This window comes from Myxocyprinus asiaticus, chromosome 36 (assembly GCF_019703515.2).
Source record: "Myxocyprinus asiaticus isolate MX2 ecotype Aquarium Trade chromosome 36, UBuf_Myxa_2, whole genome shotgun sequence".
Lineage (NCBI taxonomy): Eukaryota > Metazoa > Chordata > Actinopteri > Cypriniformes > Catostomidae > Myxocyprinus > Myxocyprinus asiaticus.
Genome location: NC_059379.1, coordinates 9430645 through 9451252, shown reverse-complemented (window position 1 = coordinate 9451252; position 20608 = coordinate 9430645). Strand labels below are relative to the sequence as shown.

The following is a 20608-nucleotide window of genomic DNA, read 5'->3' as shown; positions in this document are numbered from 1 at the left end:
TTTAAATTGCAAATAGATTTCTTTGTCAAAAGTGACCACATCCGTGGCTGTGGTCCAGACCTGCCATTGTATGGATTTGTCTGGGTTTTTTAGAGCCTGCAGGCCTGGCAGAAGTGCACATGTAGAGAGAATGGGTTAAACTGGGCTGACCCACACACAAATACATTTTCTCTTGGCACAATTCTCTTTCTCTGTCTTGTTTTCTCTTTGATTCACAGTGACATAGGGACACCACAGAACTGGCATGGTTTGTGCAGCTGGCAGAGGCCACTGCTTCTTGGAGAGATAACACACATCAGCACTTAGGACACCCACCGTGTTAAACAGCTAACAATAACAACCACATCAACACAAGCACAAACTAATAATTTATGTGCTCTTATAGTATTTAAATGTGGTTGAGAAACAAAGTATGCCAAAGACGCAAGAAAAAGATTACTTATGTGGTTACTTTGCATTTTAAAATAGGCCTTAGTGCCTTAAATTGCTACATTAACTCTTAAGGCTTTGAATGGAATAAGTGGTTACAATGGATCTGCACTTAATTTTCACCAAAGGCTTTAGACAATAACATTATTAATAACTAATTGCCAAAAGCATCATGTAAACTCATTTGAACCATTTAACACAGTTATTTCAACATAGAAAATTCACTCCCCATTAGGTGAAGTCTTCCTCTATTTTATGGCTTCCACAGTTCTGTCTTTCTCTCTCTCTCTCTCTCTCTCTCTCTCTCATGGCTGCTTTTGGTTGGAGAATTGCTATCTCCCTCTCCTGTGATAAAGCTGTTGCCTGTTCGCTGGGAAAGTGAAATCCATCATGCAACGGAAAGGGTTTATTCCACCATTCCGCTCCATTGAGGCCCGTAACACGTATGTGCTCTTGCCATGCATCATTTACCCACAACACTCTTTTCTCCATCTTGGTTTCTCCTACCGCACGACGTCTCTCCGTACTGTCTTTAGTAGTTTGCAGGGAGGTTTTTTTAGGGTTTAGCTCACGGAAAACTGTCTGCTCCTTTACATTGTCAGATGCCTTTCGCATTGTTCCAGCAGGCTTTACACGGACATAAACCTACACATATTTCTACTGCCAAGTGCTGGGTTTACTATTTCAACGTCCTTCTGACAGGATAACACTTTGCTACCAATTTGGAGATTTTTCTATGAGAGAGAGAGACTGAGCAATCCGTGTACAGGAAGATGAAATTACACTAAATTGCTGGGAGAGTTGAAGTCTGTTTTGAGCTGCTTCAGTTGATACATTGAGAACCGCCCCGGGTTAGTTTGCGTATACATTATTTAAAAACATCATCCATTATTCTTCCACAATGCCCGGAGCGATTAAACAAAATTTACATTCACAGACATGCCCTTAAGAGCTTGCTGGGGGGTGGGGGGGTATGTGGAATTTGTTTTTTTTTTTTTTTTTTTTTGTGGCATAAAACACCTCCACTTCCATCATCCCTGTTCATTGAAATAACAAGACTGAGCAAACACTGCCACTGTTTAATGTACACCAAAACAGACTCGTTGCATTGCTACTCAGTAATTCAGAAGTTTTGATGACTAAGTAAAGTAAGTAAGGTGAGTTAACACAGAAAGTGAATACACTTACCTGGATCGGTATCGGCTCTGATACTGACGTTTTAGATGGATTGGGTATTGGTCCGATGAGCTTGATCCAAATCTGATACTTTGTGTTAGTCATGTTCATTACTGTCAAGCTCCAAAAATAACATAAACTAACCATAAAAGCACAATTAAAGTACTCCATATGATGCATTTTATTCAAAGTCACTTGAAGACATGCAATAGCTTTGTGTATCGTAAAAGGCTGTGTTAAGTAAATATACAGTATGCATGCACAGCACGTTAGTGATTGGCAAGGCTCTGTTAAAACACATACATAGCACGCAGATGCTGTTGATGTGCTCGCGGTCCTCAGAGCAGTGCGCAATATGTGAGTGCTACTAGAGCCCGACCGATAGGGGATTTTTGAGACCGATACCGATTTTAGAGAGGGAAAATTCACCGATTACCGATATGGTGGCCGATATAGATAATTTTTGAGCTGGAATGAAAATAGACCTTTTCTATGTGGATTTTTCACCAATTTTGCACCGATATGACTATGCAAAGGTACTCAGAAGGCTGCTTTCTTAAACAAATATTTTTTATCAAAGAATAAAAATTATTATTATACATTGTCAACAAATTCTAGAAATGAACACTGAGAAAATAAAGAATAAATTAAAATACAATAAATAGCTTAATAAACATCAGTACTGTAATGTTTAGTATAAGCCAATTGTTGACCATTAAAATAAAGAATAAATAAAATTCTATGACACCAATTCTAAAGCATATATTGGTACACTAAACGCTAAACACAAACAAAACTTCAGATGTACTGTAGATGCTCAATAGTTCGGTTTACTTACAGCATACATTGATAACGGCACCGGAGAAGCATTTCACCAGATTCTGAATAAGAAGCTAATTAAACTACTGTGAACTATCCCACATACAGACACTTCCAGGACTTCCTGGAGTGTTCTGACCATCAAAATAAAAGTCCAGATACAAGTTACAAAAAGTGCAATGAAAACTGGCTTCTTTTCTACTGAAGAATTTCACTGAAATTTCTATTAATTTTGCTGCTATGTTATTCAGTAGACTAGTCAACAATAAAGTTGGTTGTACATTTATACTGAAATTATGTGTAGTTAGAGGTTTGTGTTTTTTTTTACATATAGAAGTGTACCCCCAATTAGTATCACAGAGTAAGGTATAGACATTCTAAAATGATTATGAAAAAACGACAACACTAGTATCGGATCGGTATCAGCCGATACTGAGACTGCAGGTATCGGAATCGGATCGGAATAGAAAAAAAATGGTATTGGTGCATCCCTAGATTACATTGCTGCATGTTGCTATTGCTAGTAGGGTTCCTTCATTGTATTCACTCCTATTGACCCTTTTCACATTAATAAAAAAACAAAAAAACAAAACAGTTTGTTTCTAAAACAGCTGATGAGGAACTGACAGTAAATCTAGCATTTTTCTTTCTTCTGACTGACATAACCCAACATTCTCAATTTATTTCCTCATATGGAAAGTCGAGAAAAATTGTGGATTGTTTTATTTTATTTTACTATTGGAGAAAGGGAAACACAAAAATAATATTTGCTGTGGGCTCTCATTCGCCAAGCATTTTTTTGCACATCTAAACTGTTGCAAACAAAATAAAAAGTTGCTTAGACACCATCACTGTGGTTAAAAATAGTCCCTAACTGTTTTCTTTGGATTAAAGCTTGCACAAATGGAACCACATAAAAAAGTTGTGACCCAACCCATGAGTAATCGATCCCTCGCATTCTCATCGGAAGTCTCCATGTGGGACGGTCTAACAACAGCAGAGAGCTCAGAGGGTCCTACAGACATCTCTTGCCCTTTAGGGTTATCCCCAGTGGCCTTTGACCTACAAATCATCAATTTCCCTTTCTGTCCCTACACTCTATCTTCCTAAAGCCCAAAGTGCTCCCTCTGATCTAAGTGACCAAAAGTTACAAATTAGGGCCATGCTGAGATGTGGTCAGGTTGTGAGTTAGCCATGGCAGGTGTGGGTATCAGGTGGGTATGTATGTGTGTGAATGTGTTTATATGTGGATGGAGGTGTCTGGGGAACCATCTACACCTGCTCGCACTCTTCAGCGCCCACTGGGGTCTGGATTCCCCGAATGCCTTTCAGGCAGCTGTTGACAGCCAGCGCTGTGCCCTGGCCCCAAAACGGCTCTGGGGATCAGCTGCTTAAGAGAGTGTTTGCGTGTTTGTGTGCTTGCACATTTGAGGGGGGTTAACACAATGTATGTTCTGGTGAGAAAGTCATGAGACACTTGTTGTTCTGTGTCCTTTGTTTGAGTGTGGGTGGGGGTCAGGATGTGGTGATATTGTATAAGAATGCATGCATACAAATTCCCCCAACAAAAAGTTTTTTGAAGTGGTCCAAGTCCACTTTACAGGTCCAGTTACTGACCCCAATCACCCTAAACATGACCTACATAAATGGTATGAACCCTCCTTTGACCCACGTCCGTGTGCACACACACACACACACACACAACTAAATTTGTACACCCAGCCTCTCCTAACTTGGCTCAAACTTTAGTCATAGGCCTCTTGCTCCATAAATTAAATAAAGTTCTGTTCAGTTCTGTCTTAGTAAATTACAGGCTCTCATATGGTATTGTGCTGCTCTGTTACTTTACTTCTCATGCTCTGTTTGTCCTTATTCCACATTCTCTGCCTTTTTCATAAGTGGTGGGTCAGGTCAGGGATTATTCGACTGCCGTAGGCCACAATTGGAAAGCGGAGAGAGGAATTTCAAATGTCAAAACTGAAGCCATGAGTGTCATTTCATGAGTGGAATTTTATTCTCTTTTTCATATTCCCTTTTGAAGCATTTTTTGCTGAAGTCCACTTATAACGTCACTCATGGTTTCTGGAACCAAAAACAGTTGTAATTTAGAGAGAATATATTATTTACATGAGTATTTTCCACCGTATGTAAGACCCTAAACTATACCAGCTGCTTTTGCTACTGTACTGACTTTACTGACCTCTGTTGTGGTTGGCTACACTCTTGTTGTTCATCAGACAAGGCCAACATGCTGAATACTGACACGACATTGATATGTAAATGTGGCTGTCATGTGTTAATATTAGTTGTTTTGACCAATACGTATTTAGTTTTTTTTTTATTTACTTTATTTTAATCATTTTTTTTTTTTTTAATCCACAGTTTTAGCACAATGTGTGGACTTTTTAGATGGTCCCTTACCACATCCTCCACACAGTATTAGCGCTTTTCAGCACAATGTGTGGACTTTTCAGACGACCCCTTACTCGCCGTATGAAAAATTTCCAACTTGTAATCAATGTTACATTAATGATCTGAAACCACTTCACCGTGACACCATCTGACCAGCTTACGGGACAAATTGCTTCCCGTAGGTTATTGATTTGATTCGGAAAGCATCATTTCAAATTTAAATACAGGACAATCCCCTATTTTACGGGACAGATGGCAACACTACCTGGTGGTCTAATAAGGTCTAATACATTCTCATAAGCAAAGCGTGGATGCGTAAAATCATGAGTTTATCAGGATAAATTGTAAATCAGGAGTACAGCGGGAGTAGGGGTGGAAAAACGGGAGAAACCCGGTACAATCGAGAGTGTTGGCAGGTATGGTGGCTTCATGCAGAGTAGCCCCACCCACAGCAAAATCTCATTCGTCCAAAATCCTGTGTTCACATAACTGTTAACTAAACATCAAATACATTCAGGTCAGATGTGCATCTTACTGTATTTGTATTATTATCATTATTGATTTTATTTTATTCTTTTTGCATCACAATGCATTTTCATTTTCAGTCTGGACAGACAAATTACTTGTTGCATGGAAACCATCACTGCATGGTGTCTGGTTAGTGATGATTTCTGAATGATCTGTTCTGCAGCTTGTTTACAGTAAATGGTCTGGATAGATAGGGTAAGGAAGCTTTTGTGTTATGTACATCAAAACCTTTTATTTCAAATGAGCAAAAACAATCCTGTTTTCCATGATATGTGCCAAAGATTAAGTGGAAAGGGGAGTGGAACTAGATTCAGAACTAGAATCAAAATAATATTTTACGAAAGCCACAGTTCTGTTAACAGAAATCATGGGGTGCAACATTACCAGTGCAGTTCAGTATCTCTGTCAGTATTTTAGGAGTTTTCTAAAAGTGTTTCCGAAATTGTAATTATGCTGTCATGCTGTTTAAATATCTACTGAACTGAGATGAACTGCATAAGAATGGAAGAAAGAGATGAGGGTGCTTCTTCGAGTATCTGTGGTAATTTGAGCAAACATGTCACAGCAGTGCCCCTTGCCAAACCAGATCAAAGACCTCCACACACAAAAACACACATACACTCACAGTGGTGTCTTTGTTCAGTGTGATCTCATGTCCCAGCTGGCTTCTGTCATCCTAGCACTACAACATTACAGTACAACCTGCCCCCAGGCTGGCTCAGGTATAGAAAAGACTATAGTGATCTAATAAAGCACATGCAGGTGTGTGTGCGTGTGTGTGTGTGTGTGTGTGTGTGTGTGTGTGTGCGTGCGTGTGTGTGTCTGAGCAGGTGAATGAGACATTCCAAGATGTGTGTAGCTTTGCGTAGTGTTTGAGTTGCATATAATTCTTTACAATATTCTTTAAATTAATTCTTTAAAATAAATGTTTATATATATATATATATAAATGGCTCTCTGAAGCACCTTTGGTTCACTTATGAAGTTTTACTTAGTACGGTTCTTGAGTTGGCTATATGGTTCTTTGCAGATTAAAAAAAGTTACTGATTTTGCATTACATTTAACATTCAGATCAGCATATTCGTTCCTAGGAACTTTAAAGTCAATTTGAAACAGTGCTTGCAGCCTATATTACTTCCACAATGTGACATATTTCCAAATTAAAAAGGATTTTCAGCAAGAAAAAAAATAAAAAAATAGGGCAGGATTTGATTTATCCATCAGTAATTGATCGTATCTAAATGTGGTGCAAAGTTATTACATTTTGATTAAATATTACAAAGACAAACTTTTTTTCAAAAAAAGGTAGTGTTAAGGTACAAGGGCCATCACTGGGGTGGCCTCAAGTGGACCTTTTTTGTACTTCTAGTTAGAATTTATCACTCGTTTTGGGTACATGATTGCCTCCTAATGACTTTTGTAATTGGGAAACAAAACAAATGTACCTTTTTGTCTCATTAAAGCTACAAATATGTACCCAGAACAAGGATGGAACGGCCTCATTTGCACAATGAGAACAGGAACTTGTGTTTATAAAATTAATAGATAATATCAATTTTTATTTCATGTTGACTATTCGATGTATTTCATGAAAGAACTAGAATGAGTTTTCTAGTTAAGGAACAGTTCACCCAAAAATGAAATTTATCTAATCATTAATTTATCTAATGCCATCCCAGGTGTGTATGACTTTCTTTCTTCAGCAAAACACAAATTAAGATTTTTAGAAGAATATTTCCGCTCTGTAGGTCCATACAATGCAAGTGAATTGTGGCCAGAACTTTGAAGGCCATAAAAAGCATATAAAGGCATCATAACATAATCTATATGACTCCAGTGGTTTAATCAATGTCTTCTGAAGTGATCCAATCAGTTTTGGGTGAGAACAGACCAAAATGTTATTCCTTTTTCACCATAAATCTTGACATCAGTCTCCTTGGCGATCATGATTTCAAGCTCAATTACACTTCCTATAGTGCCATCTAGCGCTCTGCGCATGAGTCAAGCACTAGGAAGAGTAATTGACTTTGAAATCATGATCTTGCCTAGAGACTGCAATGGCAAGATACACAGTGAAAAAGGAGTTACATTTTGGTTTGTTCTCATCCAAAACTGATTGGATCGCTTCAAAAGACATAGATAAAACCACTGGATTTGTATAGATTACATTTATGATGCCTTTATGTGATATGTGGACCTTTAAAGTTCTGGCCACCATTCACTTGCATTGTGAGGACAAACAGAGCTGAAATATTATTTTAAAGATCTTCATTTTGTGTTCTGCAGAAGAAAGAAAGTCATACACATCTTGGATGGCATGAGTAAATGATAACTGAATTTTCTTTTTTGGGTGAACTATCCCTTTAACTAAAGGTTCTCCTCTGGCATCAAGCTGTGAAACCTTTGTGAAAACTTTTTCGGTTCTAATTAGAACCCTTAAGTGTGAGGAGTGCTCATTGAGAGAACTCGCCACCAGAGAAAAATACACCACCAGACCGAATGTGAAATGGTGTTTGTTAAATGCACATCTGCCTGTTAATGACAGTCAGTTTTTACAGTACTCATGTGAGTCTGTTCATATTTCCATTAACACAAAGGTTTTATTTTCCCAGCCTGTGGAGCAGGAACTTTGCCACTGCTTAGTAGACCAGTTACCACAGGCTGTCTGCCAGTGTGAAACGAACAACACGTTCAGCATACAAGAAACAGAGTCTGCGCTATATATCGCTCCAAATCTGCAACATTTCCCTCTAGCGTGGTTCTCACTCTCCACCAGCTTGCCAGCCAACCTGTCCGCAAGTGCTCCAGCAACTTCTCCACAACACCTGTATGGAGAGATGTGTCTAGAAGGTCCGAACAGAGGACTGTTTGAGACGCTGCTACCCACTTAATCACAAGCCAGCAGTGCCAAGTCATAGTTCACTTGCTCAGAATACTTTTAATGTTCTGAGGGACTTGGAGTTGACAGAGTTTGTGATCGGCTGACCCGTTTATTTTCAAAATGTATTTTCCCCCTAAAACTTCAGCCTCAGATCAACTTAGGTAGAAAAACGAGAATTACTTTAAAGTCCTAGATTAACTCATACAGACATGTGAGCTAAGGATATTTCTCCAAATTTTCTGGCCCCAATCTTAAAGAGGTTTTAATGTAGTTTGAAGGGCTGCTCTTTGATATGCGTTCCTTGAATACAGTCCTCACCGCAGGGGCTACCGAGGGGGAAGGGTGCAAAGAAACATAAGTGCGCGTAAACTCTCACAGGCTCCCCAGATGTGTAATTACTAAATTTCCTTGCATATAAAACAATACTTAAAAGAAAACATCCAATTTTCCACAAGAAAATTGTTCCAAAGAATTTATGATCATACCAAGTTCAGTGTTTATGACTATTAGTGAAATGACAAACATTGTAACATTTCAAAGATGTATCACCAATTTATTTCCCTTCGTACACATGGAGTTTTGGTAACACTTTATACAGTTTTGTCCATGTTAAACTTATTACAAGTTTCTATAATTACTTAGTGTAGTAAAACAACAGGCCTAACAATGTGAATCTACAACCGGCTCCACAAAATAATCAGGCTACACATTAAATAGTTCATTAATCTTCTTCCATCGTATTTACTACACAGTGAACATGAACACGAATGTAAAATGTGACCAGTCAGATTTTTTGGTCTGTTTTTGTGCTTGTCTTGTAAAGTAATTTTGAAAATACCTCTTATCATTGCATTTATACCTTTTTAATATTTACAGTCATTTTGGCCACTGCTGGGAATTCTTGGATATCTACAGGAGGGGCGTTGGGGTTTGAGATATATTGGTATTTTTATACCAGATGACTGTGATATTTCATCCCACCCTTATACTGGATCAAGCCATCACAGAAACACAGCACAATAAACGGTTTGTGTAAGTTGATGATGAGTCGATTAACTGTCAATTAAAAAAATAAAAAATTAAAAAAAGGTTGACAGCTTTCATTGGTAGCCAAATTCAAAACCCTGTGCATTTCAAATATTACAGTATATAATCTAGTAACGTTTTACACAGATTTTCTGGCTGTGATTGATTTAAATATTGAGTTGTTAACAACACATGGATGAGTAAGACAAAACAACCACAACTCTGATTGGTATATTTGAGCTTCTTTCCTTTTGTTTCCCTTCAGGCTCAATGAAACCTTAGATTTTATTTGCCACACAAAGATGCATGCACGTAGTTTTTGCACCACAAATACGACCAACTGGACATGAGCATCTTAATAGATAAAACACACATACAGTGCATCTGAAATTCCCACAGAGTAAAACAGTTGTTTGATTCTTTCACAGTGTACGTATCAGCCATTGAAACACATAAAGGACCTTCATCCCTGTAGATGGAATCCTCAGTGTTTAAATATTCACTGCCAAGCCTGAAAAGAGTCATGTAAGTCCAGAAAATTGGACACAGTGATTAGTGCAATGAGAGAAAAAAACAGAGCCCATTCATGAGTTCAACAGTCAGGAACAACACAATTATTCCCAAGGGTTTGACAAAGGGTGAGAATTTATGCCGCAAAAGTTATTTTATGTTTGTCTTCCTCTTCATTTGCACAAATCCTTCAAAATGTCGTAACTTTTACATACATTTAGGAAATATCTTTCTGGCGGCTTAATTTATTTTTATTTTATTTTTTTCCTGTTTTGTGGCATGCTGACTCCGACCAACCAAAAGTTGTTTGAGCTCAAGTGGAGCACACATCCTGAAGTGGGTTCCCAGTGCCTTTAAACCAATTACCGGAAAGTAACATGACGGATAATCACCTCACAACACCTTTTCAAACACATTTGCTATTCATACCTGGACAAGCAATCTGGCACAGATGCCGTTTTTTTTCTTTTCTTTTCTTTTCTTTTTTTCTAGTAGCTCACGTTAATGTTGTGGTTATTATAATTTTATTTATTTTTTTTTTTGTCTTGTGTCATTTTAAGTTGAGGGCCCCTCTCCTTCTAAAACGGGGTTTCTAGTTTTTAGATCCTTGCATTGCATTCCCAGAATCCTGCCATCTCCTCTGGATGGATGGGATCCTTATAACAGAGCACAAAAGATGAATAGCAAAGTAGATGGGTGTGAAAGAGTGATGGTAAAACTAGAGAGCACATGCTGGTGAAAAAAGTGTTTTTGATGGTTTTATATATTTTTATCTATACATTTTTTCTTGAAGAAAATCTGAAAAGCTTCATCCAAAGGAGAAGAGGAGAGAGGTGGGAAAGAGAGTATTATATGGCAAGTTTGTCTTTGCACTTATTCATGAATGATCCGGAATGTTAACTAAATCTGGTGGTGAAATATACCTGCAGAGACAGACAGGTAACCTTTCATTATGGTCGTAATCCCTCTTAATAACTGTGCTGTGATGGCTGATATGCCCCATTACACTGAGCACCAAGGAAAAGACAAGCTGCTCTTAAACACTAACAGCAGACTGGATAAATGTGAATGAACCACACAGACACACACACACACACACACACACACACACACGACAGACAGAGAGAGAGAGAGATGCATAAAACATAAAAATACATAAAAGTAGCCTATAGTAAGAAATAAGTGCAAGAAAAGTTGAATATTTCCTATTTTCTTGGAGGTGTAAATGCCTAATAAAATATCACTAGACCATAGACTTTCATTTAAGTTCTCCCACTTTAAAAGACTCATAAAATCGTTCAATTTCAACTCCTTAATTAAAAGGTTATTAGTGGAAAATTAGTCAATTAGTCCATACCAGTTATAACAATTATTGGTATATAATTGTTATTAATGTTGTAACAAGTCTGAGAGAAATAAGTGTATTTTCTGTAATTGAAGGAACTGTTAATGCAGCTCAAATTCGTCCCAAAGCCAAGTCAATCGCTAAAGATTGTTTAATTCTCCAGTTCAATTTTGTGCGTTTATTTGTTACTTTATTTGATTAGCTTATTTTTATTTATATAAATAAATTGACCTCTTTTGAGAGAAATTGTAAAATAGGCTACATGTGATCTACACACAACTCTATAATTAGGTTAATTTTGCTTTTTCAAAATCAGCAAGTTTTTAATCTATCAAAATGAATATTTTATTAATTTTATTAAGAGTTTGAAATATTTACAGAGTTACAATTACATTCGTGTCAGTTTGCTTATTGGTTTTTAACAGTGGGAAGCGTGAGGAACACTTGTTGAAGAACTTTCACACTGTCCATACAAAATAAACACAAGTTTAAACCACAATGAAATAATAATAATAATAATAATAATAATAATAATAATAATAATAATAATAATAATACGTCATTAAAGATTGCAAATAATGATAGGTTAATCGTGAATAGGCTAATTAAGTTTTTTTTATTTATTTATTTTTTTTTTTAAGATCTTTGCTGAAAAAATAGTCAACCCGCATTCTGTTTATTTATCTAATTTAATACATCTCAGTTTTAATAACGCATATCAAGCTGCTGTGTAGACTGTTGTGTATACATATAGGCCTTGTCAATCTTACCTGTACCAGTCCAGTCCGTTGTCATAGTTACGGTCGAAGAAGTGCGGCTCCGCTCCGACCGCGCGAACATCAGGATGCACGCGCAGAAACTCCAGCAGCGCGCGCGTTCCGCCCTTCTTTACGCCGATGATGATCGCCTGAGGCAGCTTCTTGCTGCCCTCACCCAATGAACTTAATTTACTTGTATCAAAATACGAGCCTCCAGCCTCTAAATCTACATCCAGAGAGTTTAACACTTTGGTGTTTGACTGAGAAAGGCGTTTATCTGCCTCAAGTTCAGGTAAATCCTCTTCATCAACACTCGCGAGCCGATGGATTATTACACCGTGGTGCCTCATCACCAAAGGTTTCGTGGAGGTCCATTTTGGAAGAAGTCTCTTTTTCCTCAGCGACCCAAAATCTTTTAGTTCCGATGCGTAAAATCGCTCAACCGGACCTGTGTGTCTTTTCTCAGTAGGTATGCAGGTCCCGTATCGGTCCGTGAGGCAGTGGAGAAAGTAAAGAGATGCGAGTATGGACAGCAGCATGACCGCGAATGTCTTGAAGATGCTTTTGGACGGAGGGTCCGAAAAGACGCGGCTATATGCCATGTCGGTCCAAGGGTGGCAAGAGTTGAAGAGAGAGCCATGCTAGACTGGCATTATTCGGTCTTGCCATCAAAAACAAATTTAAAAAAATAAATAAAGTAGAGAGTTTTGGAGCTCGAGAGCACGAGAAGGTAGATTAGTGTTCGCACGCGCCGCTCTCCAAAATAAACTCTCTTGCGCATACGTGAAGCTCTCGGTCCTTACATTAGCTGTTATTAGTCTGGGATAACTATTTTGAATAAACGAAGTGTAGGCTGTAAGGAATTTTAAATGAGAAGAGTACGTGAAAAATGTCTCACATTTAGTTCTTTGGTTCTTTTTATTCCAATAGATATGAGAAAGAGCGGAACCCCATCAGCAAGTAATAAATAAATAAATAAATAATAAAAATGAAAAATTCTTTTAATCCACTTTTTTTTCCCCTCCAAAATGAATTAAGTTCTGGTAAACATGCGAGTGTGCCCTGTATCTAACTTCAGAATGACATCACCAAAAGTGATGGGCATGTTGTGGTCCAATCAGATAACCAAACACTTTACGAGCGAATGTAATTTGCATGGGAGTGGCCAATGAGATGCAGGGTAGGCAGTAAGGCTCCACCTACCTGTCATGCCATATGAAGAACGGTCACGCTCGTGTCCAAAGCAAATGTCAGTTTCAGCGCCTGTGGCTGCAGTCAAACAAATACACACTTTTTACAGGGTTGTTGTAGAGAAATCAAGAATTGATGCTTTGTTGATTCATTATCAACGCAATAAATAACACATATACATTTATTGGTACTGCATAGCTCTAATATCTAAAATTAGACTCCTATCTCATTTTTTTAAATCTGAATAAATCCTATAATAATATTCATGAAAGATTTTAAACATTATTTTGTAAATCGCTTACAATATATAATTAGAAATCAGGCCAAATGCTCCATCATTTTGCTTGGAAAAAATTACTTAGAATTTAAACTAATGCTAAACAGATTAAAATGTAATAAACCAATTGATAGTGGAAAAATTGTAGTACGAAATTGATACGTTGATTGATCTCATAAGAACAAATCTTGCTCTAGTGCAAGTGTGTGTTTACACAGTCTTGGTAATGGTTTAATAAGATTATTTCAGATATGCATTACTGCATGACTAAGGCTATAAACACTATCTCCAAATCTACAGGGTGTGTGCACTTCATCATTTGTGTGCATGAATAAGAAAGAGACAAAGAGAGATTGTTTTCAATATACATGTGGGTGTTTGTTTCATCGTCTCTCAACAATTTTTCACCGCTTTTTCTGTCATATGTATTAACCGATACATCATTCTAACAGCTCACTGGCAAATTTCAGAGACATCTGGCTCTTCTTTTGCTTATTCTGTTAATCTGTCATTCTTCTTACTCAAATTGTACTCAGACCTCAGCACACTTAGCCCACCAGGGACGAACATCCTTTTTTCACGTTGTTACCATATTCTCTTTCTTTTTAATAAGGAAAAGAACACAGCATGGTAAAATGAAAGTAATACAGCGCATTATTTCTTTACAAGTGAACAAGAACAGAACCAAATGTTTCACATCTGCTCCTGTAGTTTGTGCCATTACCATGATAAAGCCAAAGGAGTGTTTCAATGCAGCACAGCCCACTGCTTCAGAATGGAGATGGAGACCTCAGTCAAAACACCGGCTTGCTTGTGCCAGATGTCCCCATGATGAGGACACAATGCAGGGGCTGACTCGCATTTAACAAATCACACCCTGGCCCTTTCTGCCTTCCCAGGAGAAAGAGGAGGCAACAACCATAGCCGGACCATCCCCTGGTGATGCCCCCTGGGTCAAATGTTTTTACACAACCATTATCGGTTTCATGATAAAGGAATGTGTGGAGATAGAGGTCCACACAGAGAGTAGGTTAGTGTTGATGCTGAGTGGACAGGCCAATTCACTGAGATTTGAAACACAAGCTGAGAGAGGATGGTTGTGACACAGGCATTCAGTCAAGATATCTTGCCAGTCTTTGTATATTTTTGGGTCCTGTTTTTTCTTTTGGTGAAGTTTTGTTACTGCAACTTTTGTGCAAGTATGTGCTTTTTTTCATTCTCTTGAGTAACACTGAAGAGAAAAGTTCTGCACATAATTATACACCGATCTCAGCCTTTGGTTGAATAGAAAATGAAATTTAAGGGTATGAATACAAATAATACATAACTCACTTTCATCTTTGCTATATTTTCTGTCGATACATGTGCCCAGAATTGCTAATGTAGACTTCAGGGTTTACAGTAAGTACATTTACATTTATCATACACTTTTATCCAAAGTGACTTACAGTGCATTTATTACAGGGACAATCCCCCTGGAGCAACCTGGAGTTAAGTGCCTTGCTCAAGGACACAATGATGATGGCTGTGGGGATTGAACCAGCAACCTTCTGATTGCCAGTTATGTGCTTTAGCCCACTACGCCACCACCACTCGCCACCAAGTAATTGCAAGCATCTGCTGTCATCTGTTTATAGAGTTTAGATATAGCCATTATTTACTTGTTGTAGTCCATTTTGAAATTGCACTTATTTTTTAAGAATGTAATACAGGTGTTTGTGAGGTGAACAGCTGACAGTACGATTTTCCTTATTTTTTTAATAGGATCACAATAGTTTTATGGCCAGCAAGTGTAACCTCAAGTAAATAAGAAGAATTATGCATCAGAGATGAGAATCTTCAGCCCCACAGCTTGCTTTCGTGGAGAACTACCTGTTTTCTCTGGACAGTGGATTTGGGAGATCTCAGCATGAGAGAGACATATTTACGGCCAGTGCAGTCTTAAAAAAAAAAATTAAAAAAAAACAGGACAGGTAATGTTGCACAATCACAGAACTGCAGACGAAACTTAGGGGCATGTGAGGTAACTATCTCACTAAATGATCACTTATGCACCAGTAAGTGTAGTATTGTTCCAAAAATGTGAAAACTAGTGTAAATACAGACAGACAGATAGATAGATAGATAGATAGATAGATAGTTGGTGTGTAAGTGTATGACACATTCCATCCTCTAAGAGGCAACAGGACTCAACCCAGTTTAGAGAAGCTTTGACTGGTAGATGAGATGGACCAAGCTTTGGAGATGAGTCTTGAGTCTTGCAACCTCACCTTGCGACTTTGCTCTGTGCTCTCCTCTACCAGAGGCCCTCCGAAAAGGTGGCTATTACTCTACTGTGGGGCCAGAGGCATGTCCAATATCAGAATTGTAAAGAGACTGAAACAAGCCATTTAAAGGCCAGCCAGAGAGTAACTGTTTATTAAAAAGCAATGTGAAAAAAGCATGTTTGTCATGTCTCTTCATAATTTGAAGAAGATTTGGATTCAATATGTCCAAACTAAGGTTTTTTAAAAATAAATCCTATTCAGCTAACCTCATAAAAAATACATACAGAACACAAATGAATTATGCATCTTTAGGACTAAAATAGTATCAGCTTTTCAGTTGTATATTTGTGCATTACTTGAAAGCAAATCTCTTGTAACACTTTGCATTTTGAAGCAAATAAGCAGAGAAGCACAATTACCTCCATTTGAGCACTTGGAATTACTACATTCCTCTAAATTGATTTTGAGCTGTGCCAGATGTCATTCTTCTGCTAAAGTGAATATAAATGAAAATACCACAAATAGAGGAGCAATCCATTCTAATGGATCCCATACCCCTGATTGACATGTTCTGTGATTTCTCTCTGTGTAGATTGTAAGCAACAGAAGATCTCTTCACACTTGCCATGTTTATGACACCTGCAGAACAGACTAAGGGCAAAGGCAACGCTCTTTCTGGTGTAAATGCAAATGGGTAAGTGCGCATAAATGTGTACAGTATGTGCAACATTGTGGAAAGAACAAGCATGTATGGCAGCAAAAATGGACATGAATGACATCTCAAATCATGTGAGCATGTGAGGATTTCTAGGGTATTGTATGGGTGTTCTGGGTAGTTGCTACAGAAGGTACTGGTCAAAAAGCCTAAGTATGCAGGTATATTTATAATTTTACTTAATTTTACTAATACTTTTAATTCATATTCAACCACTGTTTTATGAGGCTATAATCTTGATTAAGCTCTCATTCCTTTGTTAGGACAGTGGGGCTACATTATATTCTTTAACCCATCCTTTGAATAACTTTGTTATAATATTTCATAAGCCTTTTCAGAACATTTTATTATTTTCCCAGGGGATAAAGTAGCATGCATTTGATGCAATGAACAGCAACCAGAGTTTATAAAATACAGGTTTTGATAAGTGAAAGTACAATAATCTTTTTGTGCTAATTTCTAATCGATTGTCGATTATCATTTGCCATTAGATATTGTGCCATTCTTCATTCTTAAGCATGAGCTTCCTTCCCTGTACTGATATTTACATCACAGGAAGATCTGACCCGGTTACACGGAAAATGTGTAATGAACACTATTTGTTAATGTCAGCGTCTAGCATAGTGTCAGTAACCAGGACATAAGCAGAGCTCTTTTTTTTTTTATTAGACCCCAAAAGTATAATTACATTTCTGACATCCATGACTTGCTAATATTTGCCAGAGCGTGAAAGATACCTTGTTAGCCACACTGCATGATCAAAGAGTGAAGACAAATTTGACTTATTTTGCATCTGAGGAAAGGTTGAGCGAGGTGGAACAACACACATTACTGTGGAGTGCTTGTTGCTGCTCTCTTGACTTGTATATGCTTTTCAACACAAAGCTCCATAGCACTTTAAGGGAACCAGACTGCATTCCTGTATTACTGTCTTTTTCTGTATTACAATATTTTATTTCCACAGCAGTCAGTCATAACTTAGATCAGTTATTAAATTTTAGCTCCATAAAATCACCCAGTTCGAAAAAGACTGAAGTTTTCATGTGTTACTTCCATTTATAACCTTAAAGTAGCTGAGGAAAAAAGGTCCTAGCACCATGGGGTGGCTACATTTAAGAATAGTCTTGGGTTTGACATCAAACAACTTCAGCATGGTTAAAGATTTTCGCAAGTGCCTAAATAGCCCCTCTAGTCTCTAAAGTGGCATGTTTTTAAAAAAGATGCTGATGGAGACAGTGTTGTTTTCTGTTTTGTTTGCTTTAGTACAGCACTGTAATTGATACTCTGCAAAATTATGCTGACCCGTTGGTCTCATGTAGCTTTGTTTTTAAGCAAGAAATTACAGTCTGGAGAAGACTCATAGGCGACAGACTCTATTTAGTGACTCTGGGTGGGGTCCGAGGTGGTGGTAGGTGTTTGATAAAGCTTTAGAAGGTATGAGTCACACAAGAGTTTAGATATGGTTTGAGTGTTTGTATGAGTGTGGTCTGATAAGATATCTCTGATAAAATAGTAATGGGAGACAAATATTTTGCTTCTCGTTCACCACATTCTCAACATCCTTAAATTCCTTTTTTTTTTTTTTTTTTTTTTTTAAGTGATTACCCAATGCACTTAAGGTACACTTGAATAATTATTTGGTGTATTTCACCCTGTCCTAAAAGAGAATGCCTAGATTTTCCTTGATTTTCTTTCTTAAAACACAAAGAAGATGATAGGCAGAGGAGTTGATGTGACAATTCTTCCTGAATTCTTCCAATTCTACCACTTCAACCCCACCTCTATTTCTATTTACTAACATTTATTTAGTTTTGTTTCTAATATTTAGTATAATATTTCATTAATTAAGTATTCCAGTATGGTAGTTATTTAGAGCTCAGGTCAAGCCTTATACTACTTATGCTCTGTCACTGAAAGCAAGCCAAACATGTCTACTTTTATCTCACTGAAGGATTATTTGAAAATGTAAACTTGTAAAATACAGGATTGGAATGGGAGTGAGTAAATGATGAAAAATGTAATTTTTTTTGGAAGAACTATTCCTTTAAGACCTTATTATGTATTAATGTTTGTTTTGGAACTTTCCCAAATATATTTCTGTTACTGCAGTCTCAGACATATTATTTTCTGTTGCTTTTGTTCTTTTTCTGTGATTGTGTTTGTGAATTTATCATTAGTAATAAGAGCATGATTTTAATGAAAGCAAGTGTTTGCACATTAAGGAATGTTTACTTTTGAACACTTTAGAAATGTGTTACTTTTGTCTTGGAGTGGTTTGTGATTACACTTGTCTTACAAAATGCACCATAGCAACACTGTTTCATATAATTTAAAAGCACTTCCCCTCAATAACACAGTTATGTATGCCATTTTCTCACATATCTCTTTCACACAGTCACTCACTCACTCACTCACCCACTCACTCACTCACTCACTCACTCACTCACTGTCTCACTCACCCACTCACTCACTCACTCACTCACTCACACATGCATGTATACACACTTCTATTTCCCTGCTCACCTCCCTAAATCTCTAAATAGTGCAACATTCCTCCCTGTTCTTCTGCTGAAAAAGGAAAAGCCTCTTACCCCTGTACAGAACAGTACAGATAGTAACCTCACTACTCATGTTACCACCTCTGGGACAAGAAGGTGATAAATAGGACTCTGGCCAACCATCTCATCCTCCCACATCTCCTCTAATGAGCACAAAAAAGGGAGAGCTGGGACATAGGTTGGACTCCTTCTCTTTGAATGCACTAATTATACTGGATTATTTATGCATTTGTTTGCTTGGGAATTTCAAGGGAGGATAGTTTGAGCTCCAGTGTGACTCTCCTGTTGAATACTGAGTTGTCTTTAGAGATTAGCAGTCGTGAGCATTTTTACAGCAAACCCCCTACCCCAAATTGCTTTTGCTGCCTTTTCCGGCATTAGAGGTGGCAACATTTTACCTTTCCACAAAGTGAGAGGGGGTGAAACAAATATTTAATGAGAATATCCCATAGTTATCGCCGAGCCCTGGTTCGAGCCCGGTTTAACGCTGCCCTCCCTCCCCCCGTCATCACTGTGTCAGTGCCACCTCATTTCAATGGTGCGTTAGGGGAGACGGGCCGCCACCACAATTTGACACTACTAATTTAGACTCAAGCTTTTATGACACCACTGAATGTATTACCTCCCACTGGCATAATAATAATGGAGAAGCATCAGTCAAATGGAACCTGTGCACACATTGTGCAATAAAGCTTATCTCTGACAGCCACAGTCTGTCTGACTCAGCCAGACTCGGTGACAATGAGTCTGTGTGCAGTTCTCTGGCATTAGCTCAGTTAACACAGCATAAATATGCAGTTTAAGGGTCAATGACATTTTAATGGTCCTAAAAATAGACAATTCTTTATGGAAAATATAATTTCTGTGAGATTCATCTGCATATGTTGGCTGATTACGTTATGACCCTTTTCTTTACATACATTTAAATAAGACACCTTAGAATAACACACTCTATTCAAGGCATCTGTGTTTTCCATTTTTTTGTTGTTGAATGTTAGTTTATTTTCCCCTTCCACTGCCTTTTCACTCCCCTCTTAAAGTTCCCTTTGTGCTCAGTGTGGTGATGTCATGGATGGCACCTGGGAGTCTCTTAAGCTCATGCCACAATATGTTTAGATGAGACATACTATATAGGTGTGTTGGCTGAAAGCCCTCAGCATTACCGGAGATGACCTATTTGTTCGTGCTGATTAATGTCCATGCTTGCTGAAGTCTGGGTTACATGCAGTGGTTGGTATGGCTGCCTGCTGATTAGTTACTGCTCTGGCATGCTTTTCATTGAAAAATTTTATCAATTTGAAGCAAAATGAGCAGATTATTTGGATCTGTGGGGTTTTCGTAATTTTCTTTAATCCCATTTTTTTGTTAAAGTTTTGCCATGTTTTGTCATGGCAACCTTTACCTTCCTGGTTTTGACAGCTTGTCAGACAGTTGTACCACATTGAAAGGGATTGTTTTTGAAAGTGAGGTTTGATTCCTTATGTCAATTTGCTTTAACTGTTGCCATGACAGGGTCATAGACCCCCTGCCATGTGGAGGCAGTCAGGCTGGTACTCAAAGGCTCCATCTGAACTAGAAAAACATTTGCATAATACAAGCAAACTTTCCATAACTTTTCCATCTTTGTCAGATTCCAAAGGTAAATTATCTCCCAAAGCACGACAACAGCTTGGCTGTTGATCTAAACAGGAATAGATCTAAACTGGCATTACACA

The 20608-nt window shown here is 37.8% G+C and overlaps 1 protein-coding gene across 1 annotated transcript in view; it reads right to left on the bottom strand.

Moving 5' to 3' along the window:
* Window positions 1-12886, bottom strand: part of LOC127427038 (heparan sulfate glucosamine 3-O-sulfotransferase 3A1-like) — a 43830-nt gene extending 30944 nt beyond the window's left edge. The window contains exon 1 of the mRNA XM_051674346.1: window positions 11898-12886. Within this exon, the coding sequence (XP_051530306.1) occupies window positions 11898-12487 (590 nt within the window). The 5' untranslated portion in view covers window positions 12488-12886. The remainder of the gene's footprint in view (window positions 1-11897) is intronic.
* Between the last annotated feature and the right edge of the window lie 7722 nt (window positions 12887-20608).